Source organism: Panthera leo, chromosome B4 (genome assembly GCF_018350215.1).
Source record: "Panthera leo isolate Ple1 chromosome B4, P.leo_Ple1_pat1.1, whole genome shotgun sequence".
NCBI lineage: Eukaryota > Metazoa > Chordata > Mammalia > Carnivora > Felidae > Panthera > Panthera leo.
In genome coordinates this window covers 131,433,747-131,451,729 of record NC_056685.1, presented here as the reverse complement: position 1 = coordinate 131,451,729, position 17,983 = coordinate 131,433,747, and the positions used below count along the sequence as shown (strand labels likewise).

Below are 17,983 nucleotides of genomic sequence, written 5' to 3'. Positions count from 1 at the left end.
GCCAAAGAGAGAAGCTACCAAGACGGGCGGTCCTTGGTGTTCCAGACCCCAGCTGGAGCTGTGCAGGGAGAGGGCCTTGCGGTACCCTGTCAGCTGGGAGATTCGGTCTAGGCCTGCTGGGTGTGCCCAGCAGGGGCCTCCGGAAGGGCAGAGGGGAGATGGGGCTGGGCACGGGGAGTGCGGTCGAGCAGAGTTACCCCTGGGCCTGGGGCGATGGAGAAAATTCTCCCCAACGTTTTCTGGTGGCCCCGTCGTCTCCTGTATCTGCTCATTCTCCAGCACTCTGCTAGGACACAGAGCCGCTGAGCCCAGAGACCACAGTGAACTGCCCAGGGCCCCTCGTGACTCCCCTGCCTCCTGACTCCCCTGACGACACCTGCTCTCTGATTTAATCCCAGTTTAGCCACTCACTTACCCCTTGTGACCTTGACTGGGACGAGGACCTTTGCTCCTCCGTGAAGCAGAGGCAACCTGCGGCGATGGGGGGCTGTGCTTGGCTTTTCCCTTCTGTTCCCCGTCTGCTCTCAGAGCTCAGCCCGGCTCCACCTGGGCAGCGAGATGGGAGGGGACCCGCTAGGCCAGGGAGGAGAGGGTGCATGACTGTGCGGGACTCATCCCATTTTACTGATGGGGAGACTGAGGCCTTGGGGAGGGAGTTTGGCCAACCCTGATTGGGTGGTGTAATTGGTACCAGGTTTTACCATCTGGCCTCTGGGATACCGCCCCCCTGCCCTCGGCAAAGTCTCTCCCCCACCCCGCCCTGCCGCTCCCCTCCCAACCTCTACCTCTACTCCAAACCCACACTGTAGGCCTGGAAAGAAGTCCAAGCCCCCTGCCCTGGAATGGGGGCCAGCAGTTTGGAAACTCCATGGGGCCATATAGGGGAGGTGGCAGGCACAGAACTGGAGGTGACCTGGCTGTGGGTGGTGAGGTGGGGGAGGGCAGGAGGGGCTCAGTCACTCTGGCACGTGACCCCTCTTGTTAAAAAAATTTCTTTAATGTTTATTTATTTTTGAGAGAGACACACACACAAAGTGTGATTGGGGAGGGGCAGAGAGCGAGGGAGACAGAGAGTCTGAAGCAGGTTCCAGGCCCCGAGCTGTCAGCACAGAGCCCCACACGGGGCTCAAACCTACGAACCGTGAGATCATGACCTGAGCCGAAGTCGGATGCTTCACCGACCGAACCACCCAGACGCCCCAACGCCTCTTGCTAGGGAGCTCACCATCTCTTGGGGCAGCCCACTGTGTCTGGAAGGTTCTGCTAATTGGTACCTGCCTCCCTCTTTGGCTTTTGCTCGGAGGGCCCCAGCCTCTTCCCTATAGGAGAGGTGGCCGGCTATCCCGTGCCCCCGAGGCTTCTCTCCTCTGGCCTCCCTGGTCCCAGCGGAGGCCTGTGGATGGGAGACAGATCTGGGTTGAAGTTCACCTCCACCCCTGAGTGTCTATGTGGCCTCGGGCAGCCTATTCACTTCTCTGAGCCTCTACCCCTGACCTATGGGGTGGGGTGGGCTTGTTGATGGGAAGATCCATGAGCTTTGACTATAACATTAGGCCTCTTGTTGCCTGAGCTGCTGTGTGGCCCAAACCGGTCGGTGGCGACTCCTCACAGGTTTCCAGGCCCCAGGCCCCAGGCCCCACACCTTCACTGGCCGTCACCTTCCGATGCTGCCTGTCTAGTTATCTCGGGTGTCAGCGCCTGAACTCTCTGCCGAACCCTCCAGACCTGCCCGGGTGGGGGTAGGGCTGGCTGAGTACCAGCGCCGGGCCGAACAGCTGCAGACCCTCAGGCCGCCTGACCTTGGAAAGAGCCTCTCTGGCTGGGTTTCAGAGCCATCCCCCCCGACACTGGGCAAGAGCTGGGCAACAAGGAGGGTAAGGAACCAGGTGGGGCGGAGAGCAGGCTTGGCCTCGTGCTGGAGCTGGCCTGGGTCCCTGAGGTGACAGGCCAGGAGACAGGAGAATGGACCGCCAGCTATGGGAGGGGGGTTACAATTATCAGCTGCATTAATAGCACGGCAGAGCCTCCCCACGCTCTAGTGGTTGCCTAAGGAGGGGGTGAGCTCCCTGTCACGGGAGGTGTGCAAGCAGCTGCTGAATGACATCTGTTAGGAGGACAGCAGCAGGTTCTCATACAGGGCCAGGGGAAGGGATTAGACCCAGAGCCCAGAGTCCTTGTTGTGTGGGCCTCAGTGCGGAGGCCCCGTGGCCCTAAGGGCCTAACAGACCGTCCCAAGTATTCCCTCGCGACCTTCACCAACTCTCCCCACGGCTGTGCCCTCCAAAAGCCCACGGTCAGTATACGGTATGTTTGTTTTTACTCTGGGTCTTGGTCCGAAAGTTTAAAAGCTACTGCCCTGTATAGAAATCCTGGAGGCAGCGCTGGGAGACGCTCCGCGTGCAGATTCCTCTTTCTCCAGGATGCTCAGTTCCTAGGGATGTAAGTGCCAGGAATTCCAGGATGTCACTATTCTGTCCTCAGACCTCCCTTCCCTGGCCCAGCAGCCCGCTTGGCTCCAGGCCGTCCAGTCCCCCCCGCCCAACCACCCCCCTCTCCAGGGCCTACATCCCGCTCTCTGCCCAGCCCAGCCCTGGCCCAGCCCTGCTTTTTCTTCGCACTTCCTGCTTGCCCCACATCTTCCTGGGGACAGGAAGCCCTCTGGCCTTGCAGACCCTTTGTCCCCGGGGCCTCACCTGTTTCCCCGGGGACCTGGGCAAAGCACGAGGTGTGTCTTACCCGCTTCTCTTCCCCGAGCACGTGGCAGGTGCTCAGTAAATGCTCGCTCCTTCCACAGCGGTTTATAGAGAGCACCGTCCGAGGCCAGGCTCTGTGCTGAGTCGGAGACACACGGGGCAGGAGGGCGGAGGTCCCTGCAGCTCAGCGGACGTTTAGGGTGAGGAATGAATGAATGAATGAACGAATGAATAAACGAATGAATGGAGTCTTCGAGTCTCTGGCCTCAGGAGCCGGCTGGGCGGACGGTCAGAATGGGGAGCACGTAGCGCTCTGCCTGTGTGTTAGGCATCCTGCTAGGGACAGTCACTCGTGTCTGTGGATGAGCAGGAGTGTTGGGGTAGAAGCAGGGGCTGGGTGTTCCTGCCGCCGTCTCTGGCCCTTCTGAGACCGGTCCGCCTGCCCCAGCCTCCCCGCCCTCCTCCTCCGGTCCTTGGAGCTTCTCTTCTGGGCCTGGAGCCCTTGTTGTGAATCGGGACACCCAGGGGCCCCCCAGAGGACACGTCAGAGAAGCCTATGCTCTGTGGGAGGGTGAGGCGAAGGCCTGAGGCCTCAGCCGTCCTGCACTCCCTCTGGTGCCACAGAAGGTCTCCATCTGGCTCCACTCAGAGACCACCTCCGCCTGAGAGGTTCTCCCTGACTACGGGGACAGGAATAACTCCTCCTTGGTCACATTCTGTCATATCCCCTGCTTGGATCCTTCGCGGGAATTATGGACGAGCTGGAATTAGCTTGTTTCTCGGTCGGTCGTCAGAGGTTTGTTAAGGGTCCACTCTGTGCCGGGCACCGGGGGCCGGGGGTGAGGCAGAGAGCAGAGGTTCGAGGTCCCTGCACTTAAGGAGGTTGTACATGAGATGGGCCCGGATCGGATAAATGCCGTGAGGATCGGGAGGCCGAGCATGGGGGGTGGGGGGAGGGGGGCTCTTGGAGGAGGCAGGCTCTGACCCACGCCTGAGCCGTCGCAAGGTGTGAGCAGTGGCGTCTTGGCGCATTTCAGCCCGAAGGAACGGCCAGAGTAAAGACCGGAGGGGAATACGTTTGCCGCGTTCGAGGAACGGGAAGGAAGGCTGGGCAGGGGTGGGGTGGAGAGGAGAGGCCCAGGGCCGCGTCGTGGGAAGTCCAGAGGGCTCCAAGCCGAGGGGCAACGTGGGACTGCAGCGGGGGAGGCCCTGGAGTCGTCTGGCCACGACGTGGCGTGGCGCAGGGAGGACGCTGCAGGCTGGACGGACAGAGCGTGGGGCCGTCCACCTTCTTGGGGGAGCTCCCGAAACCCAGGTGAGGTTGAGCGTAACGGCACCCACCTCCGGCGTGGGGTCAAAGTTGTGGCCAGGGTCTGGCCCACAGCTAACGGTGTTAGTCGCTACACCATCATTAGCGTCATGGCGATGATGGCGTTGGGGGGGTTGAAGGGTGACGCCCCAGTGTTAGCTGAGCAACCCTCTGGGCCGGGGGTGGAGGTCACAGACTGCGCTGGGGAAGGCTGGGGAGGGGTCGTCGGTCGTCTCGGCAGCGCTGGGTCGGCAGTGCCCCTTTTTAGCAGACGCCGCTGGGGAGCAGGAGGTCACTCTGCCCGCTGCTCCCAAGGACGGGTGGGGCGGTCGGGGGGAGGGGACCGGTGGTATTTTAGGCCAAGGCGGAGCCTGGGAGCCGCAAGAAGTGTGCATATAAGAGGCTGCAGGAGGGAGAGTGAGGGGGCCATCTGGAGAGGGGCCTTCAGGCCCAGAGGACTCAAGGAGGAAGGCAGGGGTGAGCCAGGGCCTCCCTCAGAGCTGCCGAGCCCTGGAAGGGAACCCTGGAAGGGAACCCTGGAGGGGAACGTGGATGCTGGTAGAGTCACCCCCTTCGAGAAGGGCTTCTGCGCCTTACGGTTTATAAACTCTTCCTGTCCGCCACTCCTGTTCATCTTCGCAGCATGCCTAGGAGGTGGGCGTCATTCCTCCCCATTTTACGGACGTGACTCAGAGAAGTTAAGGCATTTCCCCAAGGCCACACAGCACAGAAGTTAAGGAGTCTCAGGCTTTCTGGGATCCCGGGCCCTTTTGAGGACCTTATGAACGCTATCAGCCTTCTCAGAAAAATACACATATGTGTGCACTAATTTTAAAACTTTCTATGTGTCTTTTTTTCTGTAGGTAATACATTCATATGGTTCTAAAATTAACAAGACACAAACAGGAATACAGTGAGAATTCTTCCTCCCACCCCATCCCCAGCCACCTGCTTCCCCTCCCCGGAGACAGCCAGTGTCACCAGTTTCCTGGGTCTCCATCCACAGACAAGCCGAGACAAGCAAATATGTGTGTCTATAAATTTCTTTCTCTGCTTTTTTACACAAATGGTAGATACTACGCTCAACGTTCGTCGCTGCTGCCTTTTTTTTTTTTTTTCTCTTAAAAACACATCTTGAAGACCCGCATCGCTCCTTCCCAGGCTCCCTCCTCCTTTCCCCGCCGCCCCCCCCTCCCGGCTGTGCGATGTGCCGTTCATGGGTGGGCATTGGCTTCTTCCAGGCCAGGCTGGGCATACAGGGCTCCTGGCTCCCCATGCGCATGACTGTCTGCGGGCTGAGGTCCCAGGGGTGCCCCCAAGTGCCCCAGACAGTCCATCCCGTGCCTCTTCCGAAGCCACCCAGGCCCACGCAGAGCAAGACAGGAAGCAAGCCTGGGACTTGGCTCAGACTCCCCTTCCCTGACCCTCCCTTCTTCCCGACACCTCTTCTTAGGTGTGGCCTGTGGGCCCATCGGAGAATCCAGAGAATCCTGTGCCGGTGTGAGCGAGGGACAATAGCCCCCATGCCGCACAGCTTCAGGGGACCTCCTCCCCCTGCCGTCAGCCCCAGCTCCTGGAGTCTGGTTTGCTAAGAACCAAGGTTGGGGTGGTGGTCTCCAAGCCTGCCCTCTGCTCCTGCCCCCCGGCCCACCACAGCCGCTGTCCCCACACCTTGCCTTCTCCTGTTGCCCATGTCCTCACTTCACCCCTTGTGGCCAAGGGAGGGACAGCATCCAAGTGGAGAAGGGACATGGGGCCGCTGGCCTTGTGTGGTCTGCGCTGGTCAGGGCCAACTGGGCAGCCCTGCTAAAACCCCTCTTCTGGCTTTGGGGACCCCGCTGTCCTTCTGCTCCTCTGGTCTTCCGCCGTGCTGGGTCCGGGTCCTCTTTCGCGGGCAGGAGACGCCCAGCGGCCCCCGGGGCCCTTCCCTCTTCTTCCCGGCATTCTTGCCCCAGGCGGCTGCATCCGGTTTGCACAACTTAAAACACCGCCCCGGGCGGTCAGCACCTAACATCTGAGCCCGGACCTCGGGGTCTGACATGCTGTGGATTTCTCTACCTGGACCCCCACAGCCACCGCATGCTGGAAACAGTCACTCCTTAAATCTGGTCCTCTTTCAGCGTCTCGTTACCTGCTCCCAGCACCCCTCTTCCCAATCGCCCCGTGCAACCTGCCACCAGGCCCTGCGTGGAAATTTAAACGGTCAAACCAGGCAAACCCCGACCACCTGCCCACCTGTGTCCTGTGGCCATGAGGATGAACTCCGTGATTCTTCCCCCCACCTCTGGGGCCTCATCCTGGGCAAGTTCTCTCCCCCTCGTCTTGCTCACTTCACTCCCATTACCCGGCCTGCTGCAGATTCTCGACTCACCAAACTCTTTTCTGGAATGTTCTACACACCAGCTTTCACACAGACACACGATTCTCCTCACCGGCTGGACTCCCCAGTCACTCCTCAGGTTTCAGTTTCAATGTCACTTTCTCAAAGAGGCCCCAGGGGACCCCCAGCCAACCAGAGGCCCCTGTCCTCTCTCATGTCCTGCCGAACTTCTCCTTCAGGCAGCTTGCCACAATTTCTGACCCCCCGTCTATGCAGATGCTTTTACGTGTATGGCATCTCTCCGCAGCTGATCCAGAAGGCTGGGTGGGTCCACGGCCTGGGTCTGACCCGCAGCAAGGGCGCAATAAATAGCAATTGAGCAACTTTGGAGGAGGAATAAGCAGCAGACCAGGCCCCTAGAGGCCCCAGTAAGGCCGTGGGGGATCGAATCCCACCACCAATGAGAGAGCTGAGGATGTTCTAGAAACAAGAAGCCTTCAGGGATCTGCTCTCGCCTTCTAATCCCTGTATAGAAGGAGGGCACAGGTGTTTGGGGACAGTCCCTTTGGACAGATCCCCGTGGGGGATTGAATCCCACCACCAATGAGAGAGCTGAGGATGTTCTAGAAACAAGAAGCCTTCAGGGATCTGCTCTCGCCTTCTAATCCCTGTATAGAAGGAGGGCACAGGTGTTTGGGGACAGTCCCTTTGGTGGGACTGTCTGGCCAATAGAGGGGGCTCCTGCAGGGGTGGGGAGCATTCCGGCAGGGCAGGGGCCAGGCGCTGGTGGTGCAGTAAAGGGCACGTCTGCAGGTGGGAGCAGTGACCCTTGGGTCCTCCAGGCACCAGCTCCTGCTATGTGACCATGACCAGAAGGTAGGAGGCCTCTCTGGACATTCTAGGAAACTAATTTTCTTTCTTTCTTGCTTTCTATCTTTCTTTCTTTTCTTTCTTTCTTTCTTTCTTTCTTTCTTTCTTCTCTTTCTTTCTTTCTTCTTTTCTTCTTTCTTTCTTTCTTTTCTTCTTTCTTTCTTTCTTTTCTTTCTTTCTTTCTTTCTTCTTTCTTTCTTTCTTTTCTTCTCTCTTTCTTTTCTTTCTTTCTTCTTTCTTTCTTTTCTTCTTTCTTTTCTTTCTTTCTTTCTTTTCTTCTTTCTTTTTCTTTCTTTCTTCTTTCTTTCTTTTCTTTCTTTCTCTCTTTCTTTCTCTCTCTCTCTCTCTCTTTCTCTCTCTTTCTTCTTCTTTTTCTTCTTCTTCTTCTTCTTCTTCTTCTTCTTCTTCTTCTTCTTTTTAAGTGTTTATTTATTTATTTTGAGAGAGAGAGGGGGAGAGGCAGAGAGAGCGGGAAAAAGAGAGAACCCCAAGCAGGCTCCGTGCTGCCAGCGCAGAGCCTGACACAGGGCTGGAACTCTCGAACCACGAGATCATGACCTGAGCCGAAACGAAGAGTCGCACGCTCGACTGACTGAGCCACTCGGGCGCGCCCCGCCGGGGAACTTGCTTTCTAAGCCTGCTCACCTGTTGGCTGAGTGGCCGGGAGGGGGAGCTGGGAGTTGAGGCGCAGAAATGGAGGAATGAACCAGTTCACGTCACGCCGCTCAGAGCCCCTCGGGGACCCCAGCGTCTCCCGTGTGTCTGGCTCTAAAATCAGGGACCAGGTCCTGGCTCCAACTCGCCCCACGACCCAGCTCCTCCTTTCCCCGAAGGGCTGACTTCACAGAGTCAGACTCGGTAAATGTTTACCAACTGGAAGAAACAATGTGACAGTGTTCCTTTGGGGCGGGAGCCTAGGGCGCCCACTGCCTGGATCCAAAACCTGGCTCTACCGCTAATGAGCTGTGTCACCTTGGACGAGCTGCCGGACCTCTCTCTGCCTTAGTTTTCTTCTAAAGTAGGGATAATAATGGTAACTTCCTCTGAGGTCATGGTGAGGATGGCAGGAATTGATCAGCATAAAGCACTCAGACCAGCGCCGGCCCAGAGGAAGCGCGTGCTAAACGCTCCGCGTGGATTTTGCAATGTCACACCGTTGGCCAGTGGGGGAGGGGGTGCGTGTGCAGTGGGATTTCGGGGTATAGAAGGTGCGAGGGAGGAGCGGCGTTCACTGGGCACCCCCTGGGGGGCCTGCACGTCTGTGACCGTTGGCAGCCTGCGTCCGGCCCTCACGACCCCCCTGCAAGGTAGGCATCACCACGCTCCTTTGCCAATGAGGACACCAAGGCCCAGAGAGAGGTCAAGGAGTCTGCTGGAGCGAGGCGGGACCCGTCCACTTCCGGGTCAGCCTGGGGAGAGGCCGAGGCCACGGCCCTCACTCAGCTCCTCCCTGTGCTGGTGTCGGAAAACGAACCGGGCGGGGCCGTGTGATGGGCGCAGGGCCGGCTCTGGGGAGCTGTGGCTGAAACTCAGGGGAGGAGGTCAAGGGAAGGACTGGGCAGCCCCGGGGAGTGATTTGTACCCACTTAGCAATCATTTACTCCGCGCGGGGCACGTGAAGGGCACGATCCCATTTGTTCCTCATTACAGTTTTATGAGGTAAGGACTATTGTTAGCAGGGACCAGAGAGGCTAAGTGATTTGCCCAAGGTCACGCAGGCGGAAACTGGTGCAGAGAGTCCAGAGCTGAAGCCACGGCAGGGGGACGATGAGGGCTCTTGAGACTCATGACGAGGACGTGGTCAGACCTCCTGGGGCCTGAGCAGCAGGTCAGAGCTGAATGAACCCTCCCCCCCCCCCCAACCAGGCCGGCCAGGCCGGAGAAGCCTCAGTCAGAGCGGGAGAAGGGGCAGGCCCCGTGCTCCTCGCGGGGCTGGGAAAGGGGGACAAGGGCGTTCATTCCTTCCACGGCCCCCAGGGAAATCCTCCCACCCTCTAGAACCCGTCCTGGGTGCACTTGAGTCAGGAACCCCTGGGCCCCGCCTCGCCTCTATTGCCCTGTGTCTGCTCCCTCTGGTAGAAGAAAAGAGTCAGCCTCCCTGTCCAAACCCCAGAGGGGTTCAGGGATGAACGGGGCTGAAGAGACTCGGGAGCACCCACCAGATCTCCCGCCTTATTTCGGACTCTGTGCTGGGCGCCTTGTTTCTCTCCCACTCTCCTGCCAGGGAGCACACATGGTCCCCCATTCTGCAGGTGGAGGGAAGGAGCGCCTGGCCGGAGCAGCTTAGTGGTGAAGCCAGGGCTTGAAGCTGGGTTTCCCGACTCCCTGTCTCGTCATCACCGTCATCTTGGTCAGCAGCACCGCCACCATCGTCACCTGCATACTCTTCGCATTTTGCCGGCCCGGCGTTTCTGTTCCAGGCCGGCCGGCGTTTCTGTTCCCAGTAGTTATAGCACATTGGTCTCAACAAAGGGCCGGGTGAGGTAGGTACATCGGCATCCTCTCCGCTTTGCAGATGAGGACACTGAGGTCCGAAGGGGACATGCTGGGAGGTGACAGAGCTGAGACTGACAGCCAGGTTTTACCACCCAAACGCGAGGGCTTAGCCAACACGTTGTTTTTCTGAAGTCGAAAAGGAGCCGGGTGGTGCAGACAGGTGGTGAGGGCCAAGGGGCTCTGAGAAAGCAGGGCTGCGGCTGGTGGGACAGCCAGGGAAGATTCAGAGACTGGGGCCTGGGGGGGGGGGGGGGCTGGGCCTGGGGGGCTGGGGGGAGGGGTGCTGGGAAGAGGCACAAGGGATCCGCGTTGGTTGCGCAGGGTGTTGTGGAAAGTGAAGGGAGCCGGAAGCCAGACTGGGGACCGGGGTGAGCCGGGGACCTGGAACCAGCCGGACCTGAGTCAGAATCCCAGCTTTGCCACTTCTGCTGTGACCCCGGTCCTCGTCCCCACTCCCCCCACCCCCAGCCTGTGATTCTTCAGCTCGGAAGAGAAATAATAACCCTGCTTGTTGCTGTGATAGGTGCTTAATAAATACTTGCTAAATAAACACAGGGTTGCAGTGACGCTTCGGGGAGATAGACCAGGCAGTGCCTGGCAGGGAGCTGACACTTCCAGAGGGTTCCTTGCCTGGAAGCAGCCACAAAGAAGGAGACAGTGTCAGCTGGGCCCCAGGGCTGAGCAGTAGGACCTCGGGCAAGTCACTTCATCTCCCCTCTTGTCCCATCCAATAACAGTTAGATGCATAAAGGCCCTGCAGGCCAGCCTGTCCCTAAGCCGTCTGCCCCCTACGAGAGCCTGCCTGCCTCAGGTCTCTGGAGGGGCCGCTGCTGAGGGCTCGAGGGTGGGGTGAGATGTACCCGCAGCCCTCAGTAACTCTCCCGTGAGTGGGGTGGGTGCACGCAGGGAGATTTGCCCTCGTAGCCTGCCGGGGTTGTGGGAATCCGCCTGGCCGGCTGTCACTTTACCAGCTTTTCTTTCTTTCTTTTGAAAGTCTATCTATTTATTTAGAGAGGGAGCGGATGAGAAAGGGGCAGAGAGAGAGGGAGAGAGAGAGAATCCGGAGCAGGCTCCACACTGTCGACACAGAGCCCCACACGGGGCTCGAACCCACGAGCCGTGCCATCCAGACCTGAGCCGACACCCAGAGCCCGACGCTTAACCCGCTGTGAACCACCCAGGGCCCCCTAGCAGCTTTTCTTTTGCAAAGGAAGTTGTGGGCCAGGAGGGGGGGCATATGGTGTCGTAAAATCAGAGGGAAAACAGAGTGACGGGCGTGGGTGGGGTCTTTTCCCTGCCTCCTCTGGACCCCTGGCAGGCAGGGTGCCCAGCCCTCTTCCGGAAGGAGCAGGCTAGCAATAGCGCCAGTGAGCCGACAGCTCTGGGCCTCACTGTGCCACAGCCCTGCTCTTGGCCTCAGTTTCTCTAATTGTCCAGTGAGGTCTGGTCTAGGGGCTCCCGATTTTGGATGTTTGCAGCACAATCAAATTGAATGGAAAAACGTTTTTTTGGTAACGGATACAACACTACGAATCCTTCATTTTGCCAAGAAGGGACGCTAAGTTGTTTTTTTTATTTATTTTAAAAATTTACTTTTGAGGGGTGCCTGGGTGGCTCAGTCGGTTGAGCGTCCGACTTCGGCTCGGGTCATGATCTCACGGTTTGTGGGTTCAAGCCCCATGTCGGGCTCTGTGCGGACAGCTCAGAGTCTGGAGCCTGCTTCGGATTCTCTCTCTCTCTCTCTCTGCCCCTCTGCCACTCACACTCTGTCTCTCTCTCCTTCAAAAATAAATAAACATTTAAAAAAATATTTACTTTTGAGAGAGAGAGAGAGAGAGAGAGAGAGTGAGCGGAGCAGGGGCAGAGAGAGAAGGAGACACAGAATCTGAAGCAGGCTCCAGGCTCTGAGCTGCCAGCACAGAGCCCGATGCAGGGCTCGAACGCACAAACTGTGAGATCATGACCTGAGCCGAAATCGGACGCTCAACCGACTGAGCCCCCCAGGCGCCCTGAGACGTTAAGTTTTTAAAGGCAGCCAGGATCTTCCAAAGAAAGAAAGTTTACCATGAAAGGGGTCCCAGGATGCACTCAGAATAAAGGATAGTGACCAGCAGGCGAAGCTGGCCAGGAAGGGGAAGGACTTGTCCAAGGTCACCCTGCACGGCAGGGAGAGGGGCCCGGCCTCCCAGAGCCTCCGCCTTAGAAAATGTGTTGAGACCGTGTTCTTCCACGTGTGTTCGTTTCGTGGCACCCTTGTTGCAAGAGAATTAGACCAGCTCCCTGCCTTCCAGAACAGTACGGTTTAATTGGAGGCACGATCCAGGCACCTGCACAACCAGGGCGTGCGCTCTAATAAAACGTGTATTCAGAGGAGGGTGCCCAACTGTCGATGCCTCTCGCTCCTCTTCGACGATCTGTGCCCTTTCTCTTTCGCGCTTTCCCCGTGGGCCCCTGGGCCTTCGCCAGGAAGCCCCGTGTGACAAACGAGGGAAAGAAAACCTGGCCGTCTCCCGGAGGTCGTCACCCGAAAGCACCATGCCAGGGTGGTACTTTGCACGTTTTGGTCGGGCGTTGTGCGGGGGCAGCCCACACGTTGACAGGTGAGCCTGTCACTCCTGCCGAGGAGTTAGCGGTGACGGGAGTGTTCGCATCTTTGAGCGGGTCACCGCAGACCGGGCCCTCGCCAACCGAGCGTCTTCAGGGGGGCAGGCTCCTCCGTGGTGGAGGGTGGACGGGTCTGGGGGTAGCTTTCCCAACAGCCCCGAGCGGACATTCCCGAGCGTGGCAGAGTGAGGGGCGCAGGGTCTGGATCACCGCAGGGGTGGGGGACAGGCTGAGCCCCCACCGGGCTGAGATGTGAGGCTGGCGGGGATGGGGTGATGGAAAGGTAGGGGCTGGGGCTGAGGGTTGAAGTTGGGGGTGGGGGAGCATCAGGTGGGGACATGCGGAGCCTCGGGGCTGACCCCGGAGCATGGGGCTGGGCTGATTCCTGCCACTTCCGCTCAGGAAAGGGGGGGAAAGTGGGCAGTGCTGGTGAGGGAGGACCGAGAGCCGAGAGCATTCAGAGATCTTCTCCCTCACCCTCACCCCCAGGGCCCTCCTAGAGAGTGAAAGCCCCATAAAGAGCCTTCTCCTACAGCACAAGTCCCCTTGGGCAGAGAGCCAGGGGTCCCCAGCACCCTGGGTTTGGGCTTGGCCTTGGGTAGGCCCTTCACCCTGTCTGGGCCTTAGTGTCATCGGTCAAAGGCCAGGTCACCACACTTTGTCCCCTCTGCCCCTCTTCCTGAGGCATGCGGCCGGTGGGTCCAGGGCATGCGGGGGCCAAGCAGGTTTCCCCTCTTCTCTAGCCCCAAACCGCCCTCCAAGTACTCCAGGGAGGACGCCCTTCTTTCCAGGGGCACCTTAACCTTCCAGGAGCTCTGGAGCGGGAGTGAGGAGCCCTGGGTCAGGGCTGGCCCACCCCGCCTCACTCTGGGACCCTTAGCAAATCTGGGCCTCAGATAGAAAATGAGGGTCTTGAAATCAGTGATCGCCCGTTCCTTCTGGTTCTGGTTCCTTCTGTGGTGCTAATGGAGGCGTTCAAGACAGTGGGGGCAGAGCAGAGGGAGATGTTTAGTGAAGGAAGACCTCCCTAAAAACTAGAAGGTGCTCCCGGCCCTGACCACCGGGAGCCCTGGCTGTTGTTAGGGCTCTGGGGGAGGCAACAGAGAGGGTCCGGGACTCCCGGCTAAAGTTATGACCTCTTAAGGGCCGGCACTGCACGCCCACATTGTCTGTTAGGTCTTTGGACTGGTGGGTCTCACCGGTCCCATTTTCCAGAAGAAGAAACTGAGGCTCACAGCAGCCAAGTAACTTGCCCGTGTTATGCGGCGGATGAAGGACTTCAGTGCATGACTGTGGGACCCAGGGAGCGCCTTTGAGGTGGGGAAAGAAGAAGAACCCAGAGTGGGGGGTGATCGCGGGGGAGGTGGGGGGCAGGGCTCACTCTCCCCAGGCCTGGCCGAGGGAGGGAGTTTCTCCCGGGAAGAGGCGCAGGCAGGCACCAGGCTGTTGATCTCTAAATTATAGCGTTGGCGCGCACTGGTTGCTGCGGCAACCGAGTTGTCCTGAACGGGGAAGTGTATAAACATTGCCACAGATGCACAATTAGATCAGGAAGAAGAATAGAACAGAAAATAGAAACTTCCAGCCTTATATAATTCTGGGCCAAAACGTTACCGGGAGCCCGGGCCCAGGCCCAGCCCTGCCAGCGGCTGCCCTCCCCGCCCCCACAGCACCCTGTCTCTGCCGGGGCCCCAGTGGAAGGGAGGGGTGAGGGGAGGGTCTGCCCTCCGTGGGCCCAGCTGGTGCGCCTGCCACCCGGTGGGGTAAGGGCCGTCCGCCTCCACTAAAACAGCTGAGGACGCTGACAGGTGACTCCTGCCTCTCGCCGGCTTCCTCCCGCTCTGGAGAAGCGGGAAGGAGGACAGCAGGGTGACCCGTTTTAACTGAGCACCTACTATCTCCTTCGGTCCTGTGAGGTAGGGTTCTGATACCCATTTCGCGGGTGAGGAGACCGAGGCTCAGAGACGGGACACGAGTTATCTGAGGTGTCACGGCGAGGCAGTAGGCGTGCCTGCCTCCCTGCCTCTGGGTCTCCACAACCGTGAGCTCGAAGACGCTGACGGCACCCGGGGAACTGAAGGTTAGACACACCTGAGTTTGGATTGACGCATCGGCTGTGTGGCCTCGGGCAGGTCACGTCCCCTCTCTGAGCCCTGTTCCCCCCACCTGTGACTTGTAGAAACGTTCTCTGTCCACTCTGTCTGCGAATGGCAGTCACTAGCCGCAAGGGGCCGCCGAGCACTTGAAATGCCGGCAACTGAACTTACAACTGTATTTAAGTAAATGTCAAAAGCCACAGGTGGCCTTTGGCTGCTGTCCTGGACCGCGTGGGAGGATGTCCAGCCCCAGAGAGAGACCCAAGAGGGCAGAGGCTGGACCCAGGGAGGTGAGCGGGGGGCGGGCCAGCGCATTCACAGCTCCCTCTGCTCAGGGCGCTGGGACAGACGGCATGAGGAAGCTCCCCGGCCGGGGTGGGGGCCAAGGAGGGTTGGAGGGGGCAGCGCGAGGGGCTGTCCTGGTGGCCTCGGCTTCTGGTCCCCGGAGGCACTGGCGCTGGTCCCGATACTCCCTGCCTGTCTGCAGAAGAGGCTGATGTGCCACATTCTGCCCGCAGGGAGAGGGGGGCCTGGGCCAGGCCCCCCCCCTTGTGAGCATCTCTTGGGGGCGGGGGGCGGGGACAGGGGAGGGGGAGGGGGAGGTCCCGGGCCACCGGCGTCTCACGCGTCTCGGGCTTCTCCTCCCCAGGCCCTGCGTCTTCCCAGGTGACCACGCCGGCTTCAGGACATGCACGGGCACAGCCGCAACGGGCAGGCCCACGTGCCCCGGCGGAAACGCCGCAACCGCTTCGTCAAGAAGAACGGCCAATGCAACGTCTACTTCGCCAACCTGAGCAACAAGTCGCAGCGCTACATGGCGGACATCTTCACCACGTGCGTGGACACGCGCTGGCGCTACATGCTCATGATCTTCTCCGCGGCCTTCCTCGTCTCCTGGCTCTTCTTCGGCCTCCTCTTCTGGTGTATCGCCTTCTTCCACGGCGACCTGGAGGCCGGCCCGGCGGCGGCGGCGGCGGCGGCGGCGGGGGGGGCGGCGGCGGCGGCGGCGGCGGGCGGGGGGGCCCCGCCGGGCGGGGGCGCGGCGGCCCCGGCCGCCCCCAAGCCCTGCATCATGCACGTGAACGGCTTCCTGGGCGCCTTCCTGTTCTCGGTGGAGACGCAGACGACCATCGGCTACGGGTTCCGGTGCGTGACAGAGGAGTGCCCGCTGGCGGTCATCGCCGTGGTGGTCCAGTCCATCGTGGGCTGCGTCATCGACTCCTTCATGATCGGCACCATCATGGCCAAGATGGCCCGGCCCAAGAAGCGGGCGCAGACGCTGCTGTTCAGCCACCACGCGGTCATCTCGGTGCGCGACGGCAAGCTGTGCCTGATGTGGCGCGTGGGCAACCTGCGCAAGAGCCACATCGTGGAGGCCCACGTGCGGGCCCAGCTCATCAAGCCCTACATGACCCAGGAGGGCGAGTACCTGCCGCTGGACCAGCGGGACCTCAACGTGGGCTACGACATCGGCCTGGACCGCATCTTCCTGGTGTCGCCCATCATCATCGTCCACGAGATCGACGAGGACAGCCCGCTCTACGGCATGGGCAAGGAGGAGCTGGAGTCGGAGGACTTTGAGATCGTGGTCATCCTCGAGGGCATGGTGGAGGCCACCGCCATGACCACCCAGGCCCGCAGCTCCTACCTGGCCAGCGAGATCCTGTGGGGCCACCGCTTCGAGCCCGTGGTCTTCGAGGAGAAGAGCCACTATAAGGTGGACTACTCGCGCTTCCACAAGACCTACGAGGTGGCCGGCACGCCCTGCTGCTCGGCCCGGGAGCTGCAGGAGAGCAAGATCACCGTGCTGCCTGCCCCGCCGCCCCCGCCCAGTGCCTTCTGCTACGAGAACGAGCTGGCCCTCATGAGCCAGGAGGAGGAGGTGATGGAGGAGGAGGCCGCGGCCGCCGCGGCCGTGGCCGCAGGCCTGGGCCTGGAGGCGGGCTCCAAGGAGGAGGCGGGCATCATCCGAATGCTGGAGTTTGGCAGCCACCTGGATCTGGAGCGCATGCAAGCCACCCTCCCGCTGGACAACATCTCCTACCGCAGGGAGTCCGCCATCTGACCTCCAGGCCCCGCCCTCGTCACTTCCCACAGGAGCCTCTGCCCCGCCCCCCCCCCGGGGGGAGGGGTGGGACGCCAGGACACGCCCCTCCACGCTCAGGACAGAGCCGCCCCTGGCTCCGTGGACCTTCTGGAGGGAGGTGGGGGCTTCAAAGACTGGGGAACCCCTCCCTATCGACTCCAGAGCCCCGGCCTGGGAAGGGCCCAGGACACCCTCTGCCCTGTCAGCCGACCCGCTGGCGTCTCGGGGACCCCAGACCCACCACCCTTTTCCCACCGACACTTCAAGGACGTGCCCCCTTTGCTCTCAGAACCTTGGGGAAGGCGGCTGGACTGCTGGGGGGTGGGCATCATGGGGTTCTGGGGTGGGCAGGGGTTAGTGCTGGGGGGAGGGAGGGCGGGGGTGCGTTTCTTTTGCATGACTGTGACCTGTTGCTCTTGCCTTTCTTTTGTAAATACCTATAAATGCAGAGTTGGAGGCACCGAATCCACCTTCTGCCATTTGTACCTGCAGGACAAGGAGGTGCGGTCCCTCTCGGTGAACCCCTCTCCCACCCCTCCCTGCCCGTCAAGCCTAGCCCCTTCCCCCTGCCCCGCTAGCTGGCTGGTCCCCAAAGCCAGCCATCTTGGCCCCTGGACGGTGTTGGGTTTGGGCGCAGAGGTGGGACCCCAAGGGGCAGGATGAGGACCGTCCCCACCCCCACCCCCGTGGTCCCTCCAGGTCCCCGGGGTCCGGCCCAGATTGACAATGGAGTTTGTAACTATATATTTTTAATAAAGTATATGGTCCACTAGGGGTAGGCTGGCTGGAGATGGAAAGCTGGGAAGAAGAGTTAGAGAAAGAGAGGCCGAAATGATGTGAGTGTGTCTGTGTGTGGTACGTGTGTCCCTTTCTGAGACACTGACCCCTGGAGGGAACTGTATCACCTGCCATTCTCCTTCCTGGGAGCCAATGGGAAAGATTCCGAGGGGGCTTCAGAGGACCTGGGCTTGGGTCGGAGCTTCGCTGCCTCCTAGCTGTGTGGCGGCTAGCAAGTTACCCGGATGCTCTTGGCCTCGGTTTCATCATCTGCAGCATGGGACGAACCATCGCTCCCTCCCAAGAGATGACGGGCAGGAAAGCCCTGGGTGGATGTCAGCTGACCCTCTGCAGCTCGGGGAAGAGCCTGCATCTACACAGCGCACACACGCACACACCCCAGGCTGGGCTGGTGAATTTGGCCTCGGGACCCTGGTGGGAAGGGCTCTAGGGGGAAGCTGGGAAACCCGGTCTTAGTCCGACTCAGTCTCTGTCTCACTGTGGGTGGGACCTTGGGTAAGTTCCTTCCTTTCTCCGGGCCTCAGTTAGCCTGAGCTCTACAGCGAGCCACCCCTCAAACCTAGACGACGGTGCTTTATTCTTCCTCGAGGTTCTGCGGGTGGGCTGGGTGCTGCCTTGTCTGGTTTCTCTGGGCTCACTCCAGCGGCAGGCCTCGGCTGGAGTGCCACCTAGGCGGCCAGGCCCAAGCGGGCTGTCCCCCCACGTCAGGTG

General features: G+C 60.2%; 1 protein-coding gene across 2 annotated transcripts; it reads left to right on the top strand.

The window, feature by feature from the left end:
• The first annotated feature begins 8,932 nt into the window (after positions 1 to 8,932).
• Positions 8,933 to 17,187, top strand: KCNJ4 (potassium inwardly rectifying channel subfamily J member 4). Of its 2 annotated transcripts, none has more exons than XM_042947805.1 (2): positions 8,933 to 9,020; positions 15,038 to 16,787. In XM_042947805.1, the coding sequence occupies exon 2, from the start codon at positions 15,077 to 15,079 to the stop codon at positions 16,451 to 16,453; it is 1,377 nt and encodes a 458-aa protein (XP_042803739.1). In that variant the 5' UTR covers positions 8,933 to 9,020; positions 15,038 to 15,076; the 3' UTR covers positions 16,454 to 16,787. The 2 variants fall into 2 exon arrangements, 1 of the variants encoding a protein (XP_042803739.1); XR_006205124.1 differs by lacking the exon at positions 8,933 to 9,020 and adding an exon at positions 16,924 to 17,187 and having other exon boundaries at positions 15,004 to 16,592.
• Positions 17,188 to 17,983: the final 796 nt, after the last annotated feature.